General features: G+C 39.0%; 1 protein-coding gene across 1 annotated transcript in view; it reads right to left on the bottom strand.

The window, feature by feature from the left end:
• LOC126279039 (cGMP-dependent 3',5'-cyclic phosphodiesterase-like) overlaps window positions 1-19,981 on the bottom strand; it is a 227,079-nt gene that overhangs the window by 26,225 nt on the left and 180,873 nt on the right. Inside the window, exon 12 of the mRNA XM_049979443.1 lies at window positions 12,858-13,027. Coding sequence (XP_049835400.1) covers window positions 12,858-13,027 — 170 coding nt within the window. The remainder of the gene's footprint in view (window positions 1-12,857; window positions 13,028-19,981) is intronic.

Here is a 19,981-nt window from a genome sequence, read left to right as displayed (position 1 = left end):
CAGGGGGATGGGCATCTAGCACTTGGCATATGTGGGGAGTTAACAACGCAGGCATCAGCAGAGGGATCCCTGTGTGGTCAGGGGTCTACAACCAACAGGGTACATGGTGGCCCCAACACAACGGACTGGCTACCGTGCTGGATATCAGATGCAAAGAAGCCCATGGTCATCGTCGACACTGAAATCGTCACTGCATAGTGCATGGTGGAAAATGCACCCAGGAAGGTGACCTCACCCACGAGATGGAGAATGGGCAGGACTGCAATGCGACGATGAGAAAGTGGGCTAAAGATCTCAATGCATGATGGACACGATGCACCTTGTAAGGCGCCCTCCACTAATTGGGTCGCTCTTTGGGAAAAGTTTGAAGAATGGAGGTCAAAACCTACAGGAGACCATCAGATAAAGGCAGGAATACCTCAGGCCTATTCTAACCTCCGGAACCGCAGGGGATGCAGTTGTAGGGGAAGGAATAGAAGGAAAGGTTACATGTGGATGTGGGCTTGGAACAAGGAATGAGAGAGGAGAAAGACTAATTGAATTCTGTAATAAATACTCTGTTCAAGAATAACAAGAGGATGAAGTATACTTGGTAAAGGCCAGGTTATACAGGAAGATTTAGTTAGATTATATCATGATCAGACAGAGATTGGATTGTAAGACTTACCGAGGAGGATAGACTCAGATCACAACATAGTAGTGATGAAGAGTAGGTTGAAGTTTAGGAGCTTAGTTGGGACAACCATCAAGCAAAGAAGTGGGATACGAAAGTACTAAGGAATGATGAGATACACTTGAAGTTATCTAGGGCTATAGATACAGCAATAAAGAATAGTTCAGTAGGCACTACAGTTGAAGAGGAATGGACATCTCTAAAAAGAGCAATCACACAAGTTGGAAAGAAAAAATAGGTACAGAGAAGTTAAGTGCAAAGAAACCATGGGTAACAGAAGAAATACTTCAGTTGATCAATGAAAGAAGGAAGAACAAAAATGTTCAAGGAAATTCAGGAATACAGAAATATAAGTTGCCAAGGAATGAAATAAACAGGAAGTGCAGGGAAGCTAAGATAAAATAGCTGCATGAAAAAAAAAAATTGTCGGAGAACTGACTCAGCACATGGGGAAGTAAACACTTCGTTGAAATTAAAAGCAAGGGCAGTGACATTAAGAGTGCAACAGAAATTCTTCTGTTAAATGCAGAGAAGAAAGCGGATAGGTGGAAAGAATACACTGAAGGACTCAATGAGGGGGAAGATTTGTCTGATGTGATAGAAGAAGAAACAAAAGTCGATTTTGAAGAGATTGAGGATCTAGCATTAGAATCAGAATTCAAAAGAGCTTTGGAGGACTTAAAGAGCTTATTAGTTAGAAGGGTTAGATAACATTCAATCACAATTTCTAACGGCATTGGAGGAAGGGGCAACAAACCGACTATTCAAGTTGGTGTGTAGAATGTATGAGTCTGATGACGTACCATCTGACTTTAGAAAAAATATCATCCACACAATTCCAAAAACTGCAAGGGCTGACAACTGTGAGAAGTATCATACAATCAGCTTAACAGCTTCATGCATCCAAGTTGCAGACAAGAATAACATACAGAAGAATGGAAAATGAAACTGAGGATGTGTTAGATGACTATCAGGAAATGTAAATGCACCAGAGAGGTAATTCTGACTTTGTGGTTGACAACAGAAGCAAGACTAAAGAAAAATAAGGAGAGACGGGTAACACACAATATGTACAAGAGCCAAGAGGGAATAATATGAGCGGACAACCAACAATGAAGTGCTGGATTGAAAAGGGCATTAGACAAGGATGAAGTCTTTTGCCCCTAATGTTCAACCTGTACATTGAAGAAGCAGTGATGGAAATAAAAGAAAGATTCAGAAGTGGAATTAAAGGATATCAATGATACAATTTGCTGATGACATTGGTATCCTGAGTTAAAGTGAAGAAGAATTACATTATCTGCTGAATGGTATGAACAGTCTAATCAGTACAGAATATGGCCCGAGAGTAAATTGAAGAAAGACAAAAGTAATGAGACGTAGTAGAAACGAGAACAGCGAGAAAATTACAATGGACTGATGGTCACAGAGTAGATGAAGTTAAGGAATTCTATTACCTAGGCAGCAAAATAACCAATGATGGATGGAGCACGAATGACATCAAAAGCAGACTAGCACTGGCAAAAAGGGCATTCCAGGACAAGAGAAGTCTGCTAGTATCAAAAATAGGCCTTAATTTGAGGAAGAAATTTCTGAGAATATAAATTTGAAGCACAGCTTTCTACAGGGTGTATAAGGGGACAAGGAAAAAAAATTCCCGGATTATTCCCGGATATCCCGTTTAAAAAATATGCTTTATCCTGGGCGAAAATACACTTCTTTCGTGCTAAGTGACAGTAGGTTTTACGTAAATTTTCCCTTGGACCTGTAAAACGTATCAATTCTTTGAATGGTTAACATTTTATACACTCGCGTAGAACTTCCCGGGTAAAAAAAGACGAGGGAGAGAAGTTTTGGAAAGACCTTTGATTTGCACCAACATATGCTGCATAATTTTGTATTACGAAAGTATAAATTCGAATTGCACCAAGCACAGCGCATTAGTTTCCGGAGCATTGAAACCGAGGTTGCGATGTCCTTTTGCAAGCCAATCATACAGTATCTCATGCCACGTGATCTCGTCAGCTGATGAGAGCAGATATTCAGAGCATAAGACACATGTTATAGTCAGCCAATAGCAAGATCACTGGTTATGTAGCGCGAAAAAGTTAAAGGTTTATATTAATGTACATAGGATAGCTACAAGAAAAGCTAAGCTTTCGCATGTAATATTGATCGTTTTCTGCGTGTGTTATACTTTAAGATACATTGCTCAATTTTAAATGCTCTGTGATTTAGAAATCAATCCCACTTTCTCACACGTAACATAATTCAACTTGCGTAAAAAAAAAAGTTGCTTTGGAAGTAACACTTTTCAAACCACCGTTTGCAATACTATCTGGAAACTGTTAGAAATAGGTTCGATTTACTAGCTGCCAGAGAGCGCCAGAAAACAGGCATTATTGAGCATGAGCAGCTGCAGTGGTGTAGGAAGCCCACATGTAAATATGTATAAAGCACTATGAGAGCTTACATTATAATATAAAAGAAACAGGGCATCAGAGGATACTCCCAAGAGCATCGGACTTTTGAAAACCATGCTAAAATACATAATTTGGCTTGAAGTGCACATTGTTTTTTTTCCAGATTCAGAATGAAGTAGGTTCCATCTGATATTAAGTTTTTCAGTGTGGTTTTTGGGATTTCTTCGAGTACCTGTACTCTACGATCTCATTTTTGTTTCTTTATTATAGCATAATGCCACACATGGCAGAAGATGATAACGCACACTTGAAATTCAGCAAACAGTTGGAACTAACCAATACTGTGGAATGAAACACTTTGTTTCAAATAAAATGATTGCCTTAGGTGAAAGATTAATAAAGCCAAATTTCTTTAGCAAACTTGCAAAACAACTTCATTGTTCTGCAAGGCAATTAATGCTTGACTGCTTATAACTTAGAAATAAAATCAAATCAGAAAACTGAAACTAATAATACATTTTTGTCCTCTGTAACTATGTGACTGTATTTTAATTCACTTGATAGCAATCCGTTTTGTTTTCATTTGACATGGGAGCTGTAAATGAAGAGAAGCAGCGAAATCACTTAATGTAAACACGGGTCACGTGGAGACTAATCCCTTCCACACTACAACTCAGACAACTCTGCGCATGAGAGAATCTGGCAGCTAGGGCGCGCGAGAATTTTTTTTTTTTCGTTAGCATCTGGCTGCCTGCTGCTAATGCCTATACAGCTAACAGCCATGCTTCAAGTAGCGGGAATCGGAGAAGGTACTGCTCATACGCGAGCCAACTGCGAATGGGCATCAGCCCGCTGGCGACTGGTCAAACGAACTTAATGTGAATAGTTGTGACGTCATGCTCATAGCAAGCAGTTTATTGTTATGAAGAATTACATAGTCTTCGGCCTACAGCCTTTGACATAGTTTTGCTATTTGCAGACTCTTGCGCGTGCACAGTGTTTTGTTGTCGTAAATTGCGCATTTCCTTTGCCACTTAAGTTTTATTTTTTCTCTCGTTTATATTTTATTGCTGTAGTATCATTCTCCAGTAGCAGGATATAGTAACATTCTTTGCTAGAGAATCAATTCTTACCAGTCAAAATTACAAAAATTTAGCTGAAAGCTAAAACAATGAAAAATTCCTGGAATTCTGAAACATTTCCGGGTGTTTCCCAGTTATTTCTCGGGTGAAAAAATTCCCGATGTTTTCCCGGATTTCCCGGTTGTCCTGGGTCATATACACCCTGTTCTATGGAAGTGAAACATGGACTGTGGGAAAACTGTAACAGAAGAGAATAAAAGCATTTGAGATGTGGTGCTTCAGATGAATGTAGACGATTAAGTGGACGAATAAGGTAAGGAATGAGCATGTTCCGTGCAGAATTGGAGAGGAAAGAAATGGGTGGAAAACACTGACAAGGAGAAGGGACAGGGTGATAGGACATCTGTTGAGACATCAGGGAATGACTTCCACCATACTAGGGTGCACTGTAGAGGGCAAAAACTGCAGAGGAAAACAGGGACTGAAATACATCCAGCAAATAATTGAGGACAAAGGTTGTAAGGGCTACTCTAAGCTGAAGAGTTTGGCACAGGAGACGAATTCATCGCAGTCCACATCAAACCAATTAAAATATTCAAAAACGAAAAAAATACTATAGCGTCATTGCAGCCTCAGTGTGCAACGTGTCAGTAGCACATTAGAAGAGAAGTATTAAGCATGTGTTAACTTGTTAATTATGGCTACAAATTCTCATTATCTCTAAAGAAAATGAAGCATATAGAAGGTACACTGCACGCATGACTGACGAAAAAAATAGAGAAAATGTAGCTTCAAGAAATGAACAGAAACCGCTGGGCGTTCACGGCCAAAATTGCCAAGCATCTTGACCTCAAATAATAAAAAGGCTCTGTGATACGTAGATGAGAAGCAACAATATGGATGAGCAGTGCCTAGTGAAATGTTCCAACTCAAAGCATAGGTTTTGGCCAAAGAACTAGGCATAGCTGGGGCTGGCCACAAGATTTTTCATCGAAATGGATTAGGCTTCCAAAGGAAAACTATCACCACTCAACAGCTTCCACACAATTAAGAGAAAAAAGTAGTGAATTTTCCATCACTATGTGATAAATTTGTGCTGTGAACTTCCTTATATATTGTATTAATGCCAACTGGTAATGCGGATTAAACACCAGTCTGTTCCAAGGTACCATTTGACAACACCGCGAACAGGAAAGGGGAACCTGGTCTCATGATATGAACTGGTGACAATGAAAAGTAAAGGTGTACAGTGATGCTATGTGTAATTGGCACGTGATGAAAGCTACCAGCATATGCGATATTTGAAAGGAAAACTGTTCCAAAAATATCAGAGCGAGGAACAATGGTGATAGCAAATTCATAAGAGTGAAGAATAGTGACCTTGTGGTTGCCTGGGTGAGGCATGTTTGGCAATGCTGCCCTGGTGCATTACTGAATTGATGTAATATATTGGTCCTGGATAGCTTCTGGAGACATACAACAGTGGAAGTGTGAGACAAATAACAAAAAGGGAAAACTAACTTTGTCATTATCCCTGGAGGCCTCACATCCACCCTGCAACCACTAGATGTGTGTATAAACTGGCCAATCAAAGTTGCACTTAGCAGTGATATATGCTATGGATGGCTGATGAAAACCCAAAGTTCATGCTCTGTGGAAGAATTAATAACCAGATTTGTCCCAAATTTGTGAGTGGGTGAAATGTACATGGGATTACATTGTGCTACCACTGGCAAAAATGAAAATTGCGCAGAACCGGGGATGTTGCTCTCTGGGAATATGGTGAAAACAATGATTCTTCCACTAGTGATGCCAATGAAAGTGGTGATGAATAGAATGATTATCTCAGAAGATTTTTTTGTGTAAATAGAACACAAATTAGAGCCAATAATTATTTTTGTTTTTTCTTTCTTGAAATTAGGTTGGGTGGATGATGCGATGGCACCGATCATTCACAAGTATATGGTATGAAACAGCAATAATCTCAAAACAATAAACAACTGCCTTTCCTCATGGATGAAAATTTGCGTGAAAGAATCTCAAATACACAAAAACACATACAGAAACAAAATCAAGGTGACTTAAGAGAGAAACTTGTTGATTCTAGTGAATGACGAATGAACTGCATTGGAAATGGCCCTTATGGGATTTAATAGTTAAAACTGCCTGAATAAAATTTGCCTATTTGCAGATTCAAATAAAGGGAGAACTTCTTCAGGCTATCTGAGCTATGAATGTCTTTAGTTAAAAAGAAATTTCTTGATAATCTCGAGTGTGTCTGATGCTGTGAAACTAAATCAAAACTCTTGAAACATACATCTGCTGAACTACAGCACTTAGTCTAAGGGTTGAGAGTTGTTGACCATCTGATGGAAAACAACATCCCAAAAAAAGGCAGAAACTTTTACATCCTCTTTGCAAATCTTCACCAGCCTTAAATAAACAGGTTACTAAAGACGAAGCATTGAATATTGAGAGACAAGAATTTGTAGAATTACCTGTAGCACGTACAGATGGCTACACTCCAAATACAAACAGAATCTGACACAGTAAGTTGGAGATGATTTCTAAACTCAGACTATTGACGTGAAGTGACCTAGAAATATAACAAGAATAACATAGACACTTACACCCCGTACACTGACTTTACAAAGTGTATGATAGGAGTCACCACGTAAGCAAACACAAGATCGTGAGTGTGTCTGATTAAAAAAGTGGATCAGTTTATATACCACGGCTGGTAGTGATCATACTCTGTAATGAAAGATATGAGATAGTCGAATGTGAAATGCCGCAGGATGGTACATTACTCTCACTTTTATTCATTCCACTGTTGTAATAGTGTGTTGGGAGCAGAGACAGGGGGCAGGGGTGGGGTTGGTGGAAGGTAGAACGAAGAAAAAAATGTATGTATACCATAAAAGGCAATGATATGCAGATGAGATTGTGTTGATGAGCCAAGGGAAGATAATCTGATAAGTGTGGCAGAAAAAAATCACATAACAAGCAACAATAGTGGGTCAGCAAATGAAGGAAACTAGGATGTACTACGTGGTTATGTCAAGATTGGAGTAAGATCACTCCCTGATATTTGGACATAGATTAAGTTTGAAATCAGAGGTGAAATACAGACATTATACCTATACTTATACTTATCACAGAACAGCAAAGTGAATGACTGCTAGTTATTTACAGGACAGGTACCACAGCAACAAAAAGGAAGAGCATGCGTTTGGTCACACCTTCTGTCTTGTGCACAGTTGCCTCAGCTACCAGTTGCCACTCACCTGTCGTATGTGGTCTCTAACATAACTATTGTGATATGTATCTGTGTGCTATCCTTCATTAACAAGATGTGTGAATTTGACTATAAAACTGCTTGGGAAAGTGATGAGACTACATACAAATCCACACACTACTGGACTGCACCGCTGCTGCTGCCAGAGCTATATTGTGCTTGCACATAATGATGTACTGACATCCTCCCCTTTCATCCTAAATTGTCAATCACTTTTTTATTATGATACACATATAGAAAGCATAATACTCTAGAAACAGTGAAATCAAATGCGACTTAAAAGAGTTGATACATTTGAAAGACAGATGTTTCCTCGGCCTGTAAAATAATTTAAGCAACAAATCCCTATCACATGTGATAAAGTCCAATACCTGAAAATGGAAGCAAAGTTAAGATAGAATGTAAATAAGAGTAAAGGGGAGCACTCACAAATAGCAGAAGTGTTGAGCCATCGACAGTCATACAACAAAGCTTATTTATTTCAAACGAATCCTTTGTCAAGTTGGAGAAAACACACACGCACGCACGCGCGCGCGCACACACACACACACACACACACACACACACACACACACACACACACACAGATGAACTAGGCTGAAGGCATTTGTCAGGCGGGCTGGGTGCAGAGAGAAAGAAGAGGGGGAAGCAGAAAGAGGGGTAGCTGGTGCTTCAAAGGAAGGCAGCTGATGTGTGGAGAAGAAAGGTGGAAGGGTGGAGGCAGCAGGTGTGGGGGACAGGAATATGATGCATAATCCATATCACTTGAGGTAGGGGGGTTACCTGCATGGTCTCAGATGTTATTGAATTTAGCATATGTTAAAATTCAGGAGTAAGTCAGAAACACGTATTGTTTTGTTTTCACCAAAAAAAAAAATTCCTGCACCGAGATACAGGCCTCCAAAGGTGACACTTGAACACCATTTTGAAGATGCAGATTTCGGAAGACATTTTAAAATGATGTATCTCTGGAACAGTTCGAGATATTTTGTTGTTGTTTTTTTTTTTTTTTAATTTGAAAGACAATTGCTTTATAATTACAAAGAAATCATCCATTTGGATATATCTGTCAAAGTTCTTTTACCATAGTGTTCTGAACTTTTTTATAATTTATGGAATTTTTTTTTTTCAAAAATGCCAATACATAAAATTTTGATTCTTTTTCTGTTCATTAGTACCATAAAGGCCGCCCCCAATAGTTGAGTGGTCAGCGTGACAGAATCCTAAGGGCCCAGGTTCGATTCCCAGCTGCGTAAGAGATTTTTCTCAGGGACTGGGTGTTGTGTTGTCTTAATCATCTTTATTTCATCCCCATCGATACGCAAGTCGCCGAAGTGGTGTCAAATCGAAAGACTTGCACCTGGCAAACAGTCTACAAGATGGGAGGCCTTAGTCAAATGACATTTTGTATAGCACCCTAAAGTTCTACATTCCTTGAAAAGGAGAGATTCTACTTTTAAGATGGACAGGTTTTATTTAAAAAAAAATTATTATTAATTTTTTTTAACTTTCATGGGTAATGTATGTCTTCACAGAAGTTGTTTCTTACTAATTTCTTTGTTACAGTGTTTATTTCTATTGTCTTTGTTGCAGTTATTTCTTATTACTTTCTTCGTTGCAGTTACTTCTTTTCATTTTCGTTGTTGCAGATATTTCTTACACTTGTAGTTTCTAGTCAGTTTCTTTGTCGTGGTTGTTCACTGCAGGTTTCTGTATTGTAGTTGTTCAGTGCTAATTTGTTTACTGCAGAGGCTTCTACGAAATCTGAGACCATCCAATGAGTTCTGTGTTTTCATGACGAATCTGCCAGGTGATATAGTTGCAGTGCAGGACTGTTTGAAACATCTTCTGACTGGGACCAGAAGAGAATGAAGTGTGATGACTATTTGCATACCCATAAAAGAGTGATATATAAGACAAACAAAAATACAGACATTGTTCAGGTTGGGAATAAGTGCTCTCATTTGAAGACTCTGTTTCAAAGTGAAGGTGTTTCCAGTGATGACTTTTTATGTTTTGACAGAGTAACAACAATGATAGTATCTGAACAAGGTAAAGCCTCCCATGGTGCAGATGATAAAGATTTTGCATCAATAGAGGAAGATTTAAATACCCTGAACCAGTCAACAACAGAGGTAGGTGTTAGCCCTGTTAAGAAACCATGGTCAGTGATGTAGAGTCATAAGCTCTATGCATCAAGAAATCACAGAGAAATTGCTAATGCTATAGATGAATACACTACAGCTAAAGCGACCACACTCTTCAAAGTAGAAATTCCACCTTTAGAAGAAAATGAACCAAAGCAGTTTTGCACCTCTTGCCAGGAATTTTTCACAAATATCAATTCAGCTGTTGAATATTGTGCATCCTACAGTGAAAAGGTGCAAGTTTTAACAATTATTCCAGAGATATATTCAAAGAAAAAAATTTTGAACCATGTTCCATCAGCATCAAAGTACACGGTAGACAAATCAAGAAATATGATGTCTGTAAAAGGAGTCTTTGGAAGACCAGATCTCTATTATAGTCATCCTGTAGAAGCAGCTCAAGTTCAAATAGTGCAGTCATTTTATCTGGAAGATAAATGGGACTCTTCTCCCAGTTGAAGGTCAAAAAGTTGTAAAAGTGAAGAGGTACATGACTTATAGTATTAAAGAAACTTTTGCAGTTTATAAGAACAACTATACAACTTCACATATTGGAAGATCAAAATTTTATGCACTATGCTCTAAGTGGGTAGTTCCACACACACACAAACAGATGTCTGTTTATGTGTGTACTGTGCGAATTTTGAACTATGTGTGGCAACATTGAAGAACTTGCTGCAGCACATGACATATGACACCTTGGGTGGACGTGTGAAGTCATTAGTGATGTAAAGCCAGTCATTCTTCCGCAAGAAGCTCTAGAGTATCATTGGCATAATGACCAGGTTTCAATTTTTGTAGGAATGACATATTTTCAACCCAAGACCACAAGTGTTGCAATTATAAGTGATGACACAGGACATAACTCAGTACATGCTTTGCTAGCAATGTACAAAATTTTTCAACTGCAAATAAGGGCAGAGAAGATCATCATTATTTCTAATGGTGCTCCTAGACATTTTAAAAATCGTTACCAGCTGTTTGAATTGAGTAAGTTGCTTGTTCCAATTGACTGAGTATACAGTGCTACTGGTCATGGGAAGGGGCCTTGTGATGGTGCAGGAGACCTGCTGAAGCACCGTGCTACAAACCATAATCTTTCCAGGCCAATTACAGCTGCAATTCAGAAGGCTGAGGATTTCACAAGAGTTGTGAAATCTTACACATCCACAGCCCTCATTCTTATTCTTTTGTCCAAAGAGGAAATCGAAGAATTCCATGAGCATAAAAAAGAATAATGATCCAAACAAACTACTCCTGTGAAAGGAATTGAGAAGACACACATTTGGACTCAAAGTGATGGGCAAACTCATATTGCACGCACTTTAAAGAGCAAGAAAAGAAATTATGTTCATTTGGCCAACACCTCAGAAAAAGTAGGATAATATCCAGATTCCCAACCTGAGAATGGGATGTTTGTGGCATGTGTGTATGACTGTGACTGGTGGATTGCAGAGACTATAGACACCAATTATGAGTTAAACGAAATTTTAGTGAACTTTATGCTACCACATGGACCAGCTGCTGGATATAGGTTTCCAACTACAGGACAGCAACAACACCATCAGCACTCATTTTCTGTTCACAATGTTTTGAAGATTTTAAGTACTACAGTTCCTATTGGTTCAACAGGAAGGCATGACTCTATATCAAAGGAAGATACTGAAGCAGTGGAACACATTATTAGTTCACTGACTGGCTAATTTCAGTACACAACAGGGTGCACAGAAGTTGTATAAATTGAAATGTTTAAGTCTTTGGACCTTTCACATACATTTTGGAACCATTTAAAATGCTTGAAAAATGAGTCTCTTACTCATCTTGAAAAACTAAAATTATGTTAAATAAGGCTAGGTTTTGATTTTTATGGGCCTGTTATATGATAATGTGGTAATAAAACAGGTTTTATGTATGGCAAAAATTTCAACTGTTTATAAAACCTGTTCAACCTAAAAGTAGAAACTCTCCTTTTCAGGGAATCTAGAACTGTATGGTACTAACCAACAGAAAAAAAAAATCAAAATTTTATGGATTGGCATTTTGGAAAGAAAAAAAAGTTCAGAACACTATAGCAAAAGAACTTTGACAGATAAATCCAAATGAAGGATTTCTTTGTAATCATAAAGCAATTATTTTTCAAATAAAAAAACCAACAAAATATCTAGACCTGTTCCAGAGATAAGGTATTTTAAAAAAATTTCAAAAATTTGGACCTTTAAAATGGTATGTGCAGTCTCATCTTTGGAGGGCTGTATCTCAGAGCAGAAATTTTTTTGAAGAAAAGAAAAAATGTGTGTTCCTTACTAAGTCCTTCATTTTAACATATGCTAAATTCAATAACATCCGAGACTATGAAGGTAAGATTTTTCCCAGTCTGCCTGAATTGATATGGGCTATGCCTGTCAAAGTTCATGGTCTACAACATCACTCACTAAACTCTATTTAGAAGGACGATGAGGCAAATCATTGGTCTTGTTTAACATGGAGGAGAGAGAAGACACTGCACAATGGAGAATATGATGAGATGGTTAGGCATTCAATAGTGGAAATCATGAGAAGCCTATAGATTCATCGAGGAGGGAAAAAGGGTTAAGAGACCATGATTATTTAAGCTGAAAATGTGGAAATGGCCCTAAACAAGCTACACATCAGAAAAAATGGAAGGAGGAGGCTGTATACCAACAGAGTTGGATGAAACTTGTTAAGATAGCACATGATCTTTATAGCATTACACTGCTATATTCCTAATAGTTGCACAGATAGAGAGGAAAGTGTCTAAACTTCATAATTCCAGAAGTTGTGGTACCTTTCTGTAATTCAGTGGTAATTGTTACTTTTTGTTACAAGTTTATCCTTTTACTACAATAGTTCCTTGTGACTTTGTGTAGTTGTTCACCAATAATTATTTTCAGTGTAAATCTACATCAAGCAGGTTGCTCTATGCAACCTGTTGTCTGGTTTCTGAAAGTATTAACAGGTCGTTTCTAGGAGATCCATTCTAATACACAAAAGGCACACTTCAGTATACATTTTCAATATGAAAGATGATTGCTGCTGCCTCTTCTCATAAAGGCGCTACTTGATAATATAGAATGAGAGAAGGTGTGCTGCTTGTGTCTGAGCAATTTATAATGGTGTACTGGTTAATGTTCATCATGAATTACATATCTATAATGATGGCATTAAGCATAAATTTTTAATTAACAAATACTTCACCTACTGCCATATACTCACAGCTATCTGTCTGGAGACCTGCCAGTCCTTAGTTTGATCACTGAGGTCTGCAGCAGTCATCAGCAAAAATAACAGCAGTTTCCGATGTCTGTCATTTGATTTGTCAAACCCATTGGACACCATTACTCTTTGCTCCTTCAATACTCTCAAGTGATGAGCCAAGTCTGTGGCTAAAATAAAGAAGATGTAATAAGAAGTTGAGTTTGTGGTGCTAATTCCAAACTTTGGATTAATATACACTAAGTGGCCAAATGTCTCGTGGGAAAGCACTGGAAAAAAGTCAGTCATCAGCTACTAGAGCATATAAAGCGCACTTATCACCATACAGTCCTGGCAGAAATGGTTCCCTGTCACTACATTCAAATCATCCGCAATCCAACCTGCAGCAGGTCCCTACCATGTGTAGAAGTGTGAAACTGGAATTTCCATATAGATGGCGCTAGCAGTCAGTATAGGGCCTGTGAGACTGTGGCTCCAGTGCCATCTGCTTCCTGTAACGGCTGATGATGAATGTCAACACACAGTAACCCAAGTTCTGTCTATCAGTGTCTGTTTCAAACCCATAATATGTTGAGTTTTGTGCCTGTAAAATACATTTTGCGGAGCACTGGTTTCCTGTTATCATTTGAAGAAAACTGTTGCAGAATCGCATAAAATGTGTGTTGAACCTTTCAGCAAACATGCTCTTGCGAAAACAGTATTTCGAGTGGTTCAAAAATTGAAAAGTGGTGATTTTGACAAAATTTAATGATGAGGACAGGAAACCACTGACAAAGTTCGAAGACAACGAATTGCAGACCATATTGGATGTGGGTGATACTCAAACTCAACAAGAACTTGCCGAACAATTAAATGTGATACAGAAAGCCATTTCTCTTTGGTTGAAAGCTATGGGATAGTTTCAGAAAGTGTGAAAATGGGTTCTGTATCAAATGAATGAAAGACAGCAAGCAAATCGAAAGACCGCTTGTGAAATGCTGCTCAACTGGTACAAAGAAAGTCATTTATCCATTGAACAGTGACAGGTGATGGAAAATTGATATATTTTGAGAATCCTCAGCATGGTAAATCATGGGTGAATCCAGGTAAACCACAACATCCACTGCAAGACCAAATCTTCTAAAGAAGAGAATGCTCTGTGCTTGGTCAGATCAGGAGGGTGTCATCTATTATGAGCTGCTAAAACCTGGTGGAACCGTTATCACTGATCGCTACCAACCGCAAATGATCAGTTTAAATTGAGCATTACATGAAATGGAGATGAAAGGAGAAAATATAAAAATGCAGTAAACGAAGCAGGCAAAAAGGAATACAAACATCTCAAAAATGAGATCGACAGGAAGTGCAAATTGGCTAAGCAGGCATGGCTAGAGGACAAATGTAAGGATGTAGAGGCTTATCTCACTAGGGGTCAGATAGATACTGCCTACAGGAAAATTAAAGAGACTTTTGGAGAAAAGAGAACCACTTGTATGAATATCAAGAGCTCAGATGGAAACCCAGTTCTAAGCAAAGAAGGGAAAGCAGAAAGGTGGAAGGGGTATATAGAGGGTCTATACAAGGGCGATGTACTTGAGGACAATATTTTGGAAATGGAAGAGGAGGTAGATGAAGATGAAATGGGAGATATGATACTGCATGATGAGTTCGACAGAGCACTGAAAGAACTGAGTCGAAACAAGGGAGTAGACAACATCCCATTAGAACTACTGACGGCCTTGGGAGAGCCAGTACTGACAAAACTCTACCATTGGGTGAGCAAGATGTATGAGACAGGCGAAAAACCCTCAGACTTCAAGAAGAATATAATAATTCCAATCCGAAAGAAAGCAGGTGTTGATAGATGTGAAAATTCTCGAACTATCAGTTTAATAAGTCACGGCTGCAAAATACTAACGCGAATTCTTTACAGACAAATGGAAAAACTAGTAGAAGCCGACCTCGGGGAAGATTAGTTTGGATTCCGTAGAAATATCGGAACACGTGAGGCAATCCTGACCCTATGACTTATCTTAGAAGCTAGCGTAAGGAAAGGCAAACCTACGTTTCTAGCATTTGTAGACTTAGAGAAAGGTTTTGACAATGTTGACTGGAATACGCTCTTTCAAATTCTGAAGGTGGCAGGGGTAAAATACAGGGAGCAAAAGGCTATTTACAATTTGTACCAAAACCAGATGGCAGTTACAAGAGTCGAGGGACACGAAAGGGAAGCTGTGGTTGGGAAGGGAGTGAGACAGGGTAGTAGCCTCTCCCTGACTTTATTCAATCTGTATATTTAACAAGCAGTAAAGGAAACAAAAGAAAAATTCGGAGTAGGTATTAAAATCCATGGAGAAGAAATAAAAACTTTGAGGTTCGCCGATGACATTGTAATTCTGTCAGAAACAGCAAAGGACTTGGAAGAGCAGTTGAACGGAATGGATAGTGTCTTGAAAGGAGGATAAAAGATGAACATCAACAAAAGCAAAACGAGGATAATGGAATGTAGTCGAATTAAGTCGGGTGATGCTGAGGGAATTAGATTAGGAATTGAGACACTTAAAGTAGTAAAGGAGTTTTGCTATTTGGGGAGCAAAATAACTGATGATGGTCGAAGTAGAGAGGATATAAAATGTAGACTGGCAATGGCAAGAAAAGTGTTTCTGAAGAAGAGAAATTTCTTAACATCGAGTATAGATTTAAGTGTCAGGAAGTCATTTCTGAAACTATTTGTATGAAAGCATAGCCATGTATGGAAGTGAAACATGGACAATAATTAGTTTGGACAAGAAGAGAATAGATAGTTTGTGGCCCACGTGGCTAGAAGAAGGGATCGGTTGGTAGGAGATGTTCTGAGGCATCAAGGGATAACCAGTTTAGTATTGGAGGGCAGTGTGGAGGGTAAAAATCGTAGAGACAAATACACTAAGCAGATTCAGAAGGATGTAGGTTGCAGAAGGTACTGGGAGATGAAGAAGCTTGCACAGGATAGAGTAGCATGGAGAGCTGCATCAAACCAGTCTCAGGACTGAAGACCACAACAACAACAAAAACTACGTGAAGAAGACCAGAATATGGAAAAAAGGCAACGTAAAGTCATATTGCTCCATGATACTGCCCCATCACACACAGCAAAATGGATCAGGGAAACAATCGAGGCATTCACTTGGGAAACACTAGGGCATGTGGCTTATTCTCTCCAGATTTGGTTCCATCTGATTATCGTCTATTTGCATCACTGGGACACACTCTCACTGAACAACACTTCAATTCATATGAAAATGTATGAATATAGCTCACTGACTGGTTCACTTAAAAAGAAGAAATGTTTTTTTGGTGTGGCATTCATATCCTGCCAGGGAGGGAAGAGAAATGTATAAGAACTGATTAAGATTATTTTGAATAAAATATGGTTCATCAGTTTCAAACAACAGCCGTGTAGTTGTTGCAACTGAATTCTGGGTTCATACTTCTACTCCTGGTACATCACCTCATACGGCTATGTGGAGGCAATGTGCCATCATCCCTTTATGAGACACTTGGGGTCATCCTGTGTCTCTGCAATAGTGAAGGTCCATATTAACATTTTGGTTCGGCAACCTGAGTTCTTATGTAATCACAGATATGTTAAGATCCATGCGTCTTGCAGAAATTACCATCCCACAATCAAAGCTGGTTAACTTCTGATGTGCCATGTGCTGCCATGTTCACAAAACAAGTGTCTGCAACAGACTGATCAGGTATTGCACCTGCAATCACACTATATTCCGCATCTGCCTGTAATATTCAGGCGTCACAAATGACACATCTGTAAATGGTACAATTCTCCTTTGACTTTTGGTCCTTAAAATCTAGATGTGCATTATCCAGTTTGTGGATCTACGCACACAGTTCGGCAATTTTTGAAAAAAATAAAAAATGAAACATGAAGTCTTCTGTTATAATTATGTCAAATACTTTTGCACAGAATACATTATAATACACATAACTCACATTTTATTGTGAAGACTGAGGCTCTGAAACATGTTTATCTGTTATTAGAGTACAGAGGACAATATTTATTTGACTACACCAATATTTTGACTGCAGAAAATGAGAATCCTTGTCAGACAAAACTGAATGAAAACCACAAACAAAAAGCAGTTGGATGATTATTTCGCAAAAGAAAGAAATTAGTACAAAATACTGTGTGTTATAAGTGTAGTTTTGTAAATAAACTGCCAGTTTCTGCTGAGTTACGTGTAAGTAATGCAGTGGGCTTTCAAATGTGACATGTAGCATATTTAGTAAATTTGGCAAATAGTTTTCATTAAAAACATGTTTGTTGGAGAAACCATTTTTTTGGTTATACATTCAGTCTCATCTCTGGACTAACATGGATATTTAGGAGTTTCGGTAGGTAGTGAATTAGAGATACACAGACTAGACCACTATCCACATTTTACAGTGTAATTCTGAGAGTCAAATGGGCTCATAAAACATGAAAGCAGCTGCTTGATTAGGTTTCGCAATGGGATGCTCACATGCTGCATAGCACGACAAATGTGATTTCCATTGCTACATAATTAATTATACCCTCTCCTTTCCACATCACTTGAAAATGGTTGTTGTCTCTCCAGCACATTTTATTTTCCTGCAAGTGCAAGCCCACTCATACCTGCGCTCCTCCTGCCTCTGTCCCCTTACAGCTCTCCGGCCCCTGCTCCTCCATTCTTTTCTGTGCCTATTCTATCCCTTCCTTAGCTGATTTCATATCTTCCAAATCTTCCTGTCCTCCCCTTATTTACTTTGAATTAGATTTTATTTCATCTTCTTTTCCTTCTGCTCCTTCTTCTTTTTCCGATTTTCTCCTCCTCTTCCTTGCACTATGCACACATCCATCATTTTTCCCTTTCCTGTGCTTCCTGCAATCACTCTCCTCAGCCCAGATGATTGCTCATGATAGCTGTACTAGATATCAGTGGTGTTTGTGAGGATAAGGATACTCCTGCAAACAAGGATGGAATTTGAAAGAATAAGGAAGCAGAAATTTGTGTTCTTGTAAGCTGTTCACTCAAGTAGAAAGATGTGGAAAGATGGTAGAGATATTGAAAGAAAGTGTAAGAGAATATGATAATAAAAAACGGTGGTATTCAAACAAAAGATTGAATAACAACACTAATTTAACAGATAAAACAGTGTGTGTGTGTGTGTGTGTGTGTGTGTGTGTGTGTGTGTGTGTGTGTGTGCACTGGAGGTTGAGGGGGCGGGGCAAGGAGGCATTCAGTGTGACTTCTGAAATTTTCCCGGCGTATTTGTTCTTCTAATAATTTCCGGGTATGCAGCCGGATCCCGTCGACATTCTGCCACAATATTTCAGCCCAGAGACGTCCGGCCATCATCAGGTGAGTACTACCGTAGTAGTTGTGTACTCACCTGATGATGGCCGGACGTCTCTGGGCCGAAATATCGTGGCAGAATGTCGACGGGATCCGGCTGCATACCCGGAAATTATTAGAAGAGGCATTCAGTGCTTTACACACCACAAGCATCACAGACTGGGGGTGGGGGGTGTTCATCTTGCTTGCCATAGCAGGAAGCCGTGTGTGATGTGTGAGGGAGATAGTGCTCAGTTAAGAGGCGGGTCAGCACCATTTCACGCTGTCAGAGCGACTGGCGCGAGGAATGCCGTGGCAGTATAGTTGGCTTCACCAACTGCAGCTTACTGTCGCTGCCAGCCATTCTTCTTCTCACAACAGCATTTTTCTCTGACTCACCGACAAAATGACATCCAGCAGGAGAATAGCACATCTGTGTTCCCTGCAGGCCCCCTAGGCAGCTCAGCTAGGTTGGGGAACGCCACTTAACAGCAAAGGGAGTCCATTTATTTGGAGCCATCAGTGTATACAATTTTAAAACTGTGATGCATATCTAAAGTCTTAAAATGAGATTGAAATATAATATCTGGTGTGAAAACTTTCTTATAATTCGTCAAGTCTTAAATAATACTGGGCCTCTGTAGGAGTGAAGGTGGAGACCTGCTCCAGTCTTTACATAAAACTTTCAACCAGCCACACCCATCTCCAAAAGGAGATAATTTGCCCAAATCTTATAGCAGCTCATTGCTCATTGGCAATTATGGGAAAGCCTTTCTATTGGAGGTCCAGCAATAGTATGGTATGCTGGCATGTAGGGCATGGACAGTGTTTTATATTCCTGTTGCATCATGAGGAGTCACTGCCTGATGTGAAGTGGTGGCTTAGCACCATGTCTAACATCTGTAAACGAGAGGGTCTTGCAGATCCATACATTGTGTGCCAATAATCGAGCCAAGACCACATGAAGGCTCTGTAAAATGGTACATAATCTAAAACTCTGTTAACCATTTATTGCATTGCTTGATCCTGATGCCACTGCTAGTTTTATTAAGGACACAGCTTAAAACTTCCCATGCATACATACTGCACATGCATACATACTATAAAGAAAAGGCACTAGTTCAGCATATGGACTATTTAAACTGTGTGTTACATTACATACCTCAGTATCTTTTTAAAAACTGAACACAATTTATATATATCTGAATTTGATGTAAATGATATTACTATACATTAAAGGAAAACGAGAATATGTCACTGTGCTTCATTGTAGTGAATAATTAATGATATAAAAATATTACTTATTAGGATGGTGCTTAAGTTCTTAGTGTTTTTCCACAAGTTTAATAAACCCAACAGATACACATCAACAGAGACTTTAGTCATCAATAATATATTCTCCTTCACTATTTATAACAGTCTGCCAATGCTGGGGTAACTCTTTGATTCCTCAAGTGTAGAAACAATGTGATTTTCAGGCGAAGAACTCGTCAAGCCATGTTTGGAGCACATTTTCGTCCAGAAAGGAAGTCCATTGAAGGTTGTTCAGTAGAGAGAGTAAAATATGAACATCTGAGCACAAGATCAGGTGAATGAGGTGAGTGCAGAATGTCTTCCCAGCCCAACTCCTGTATAATGTCTTCTGTCAGCCTAGCAGAATGTGTGCGGGCATTAATGGGGAGCAGCATTACTTCACGCAGTCTTCCTGGTCATTCTTCTCGGACTGCAGGTGTCTCAGTTGATGACAATAAATGTCAGCAGTGATGGTTACGACTCAGAGAAGCAATT

This window comes from Schistocerca gregaria, chromosome 6, assembly GCF_023897955.1.
Source record: "Schistocerca gregaria isolate iqSchGreg1 chromosome 6, iqSchGreg1.2, whole genome shotgun sequence".
In the NCBI taxonomy this organism is placed as follows: Eukaryota; Metazoa; Arthropoda; class Insecta; order Orthoptera; family Acrididae; genus Schistocerca; species Schistocerca gregaria.
The sequence above is the reverse complement of the archived record's forward strand: the minus strand, read 5'-3'. Positions and strand labels throughout refer to the sequence as shown.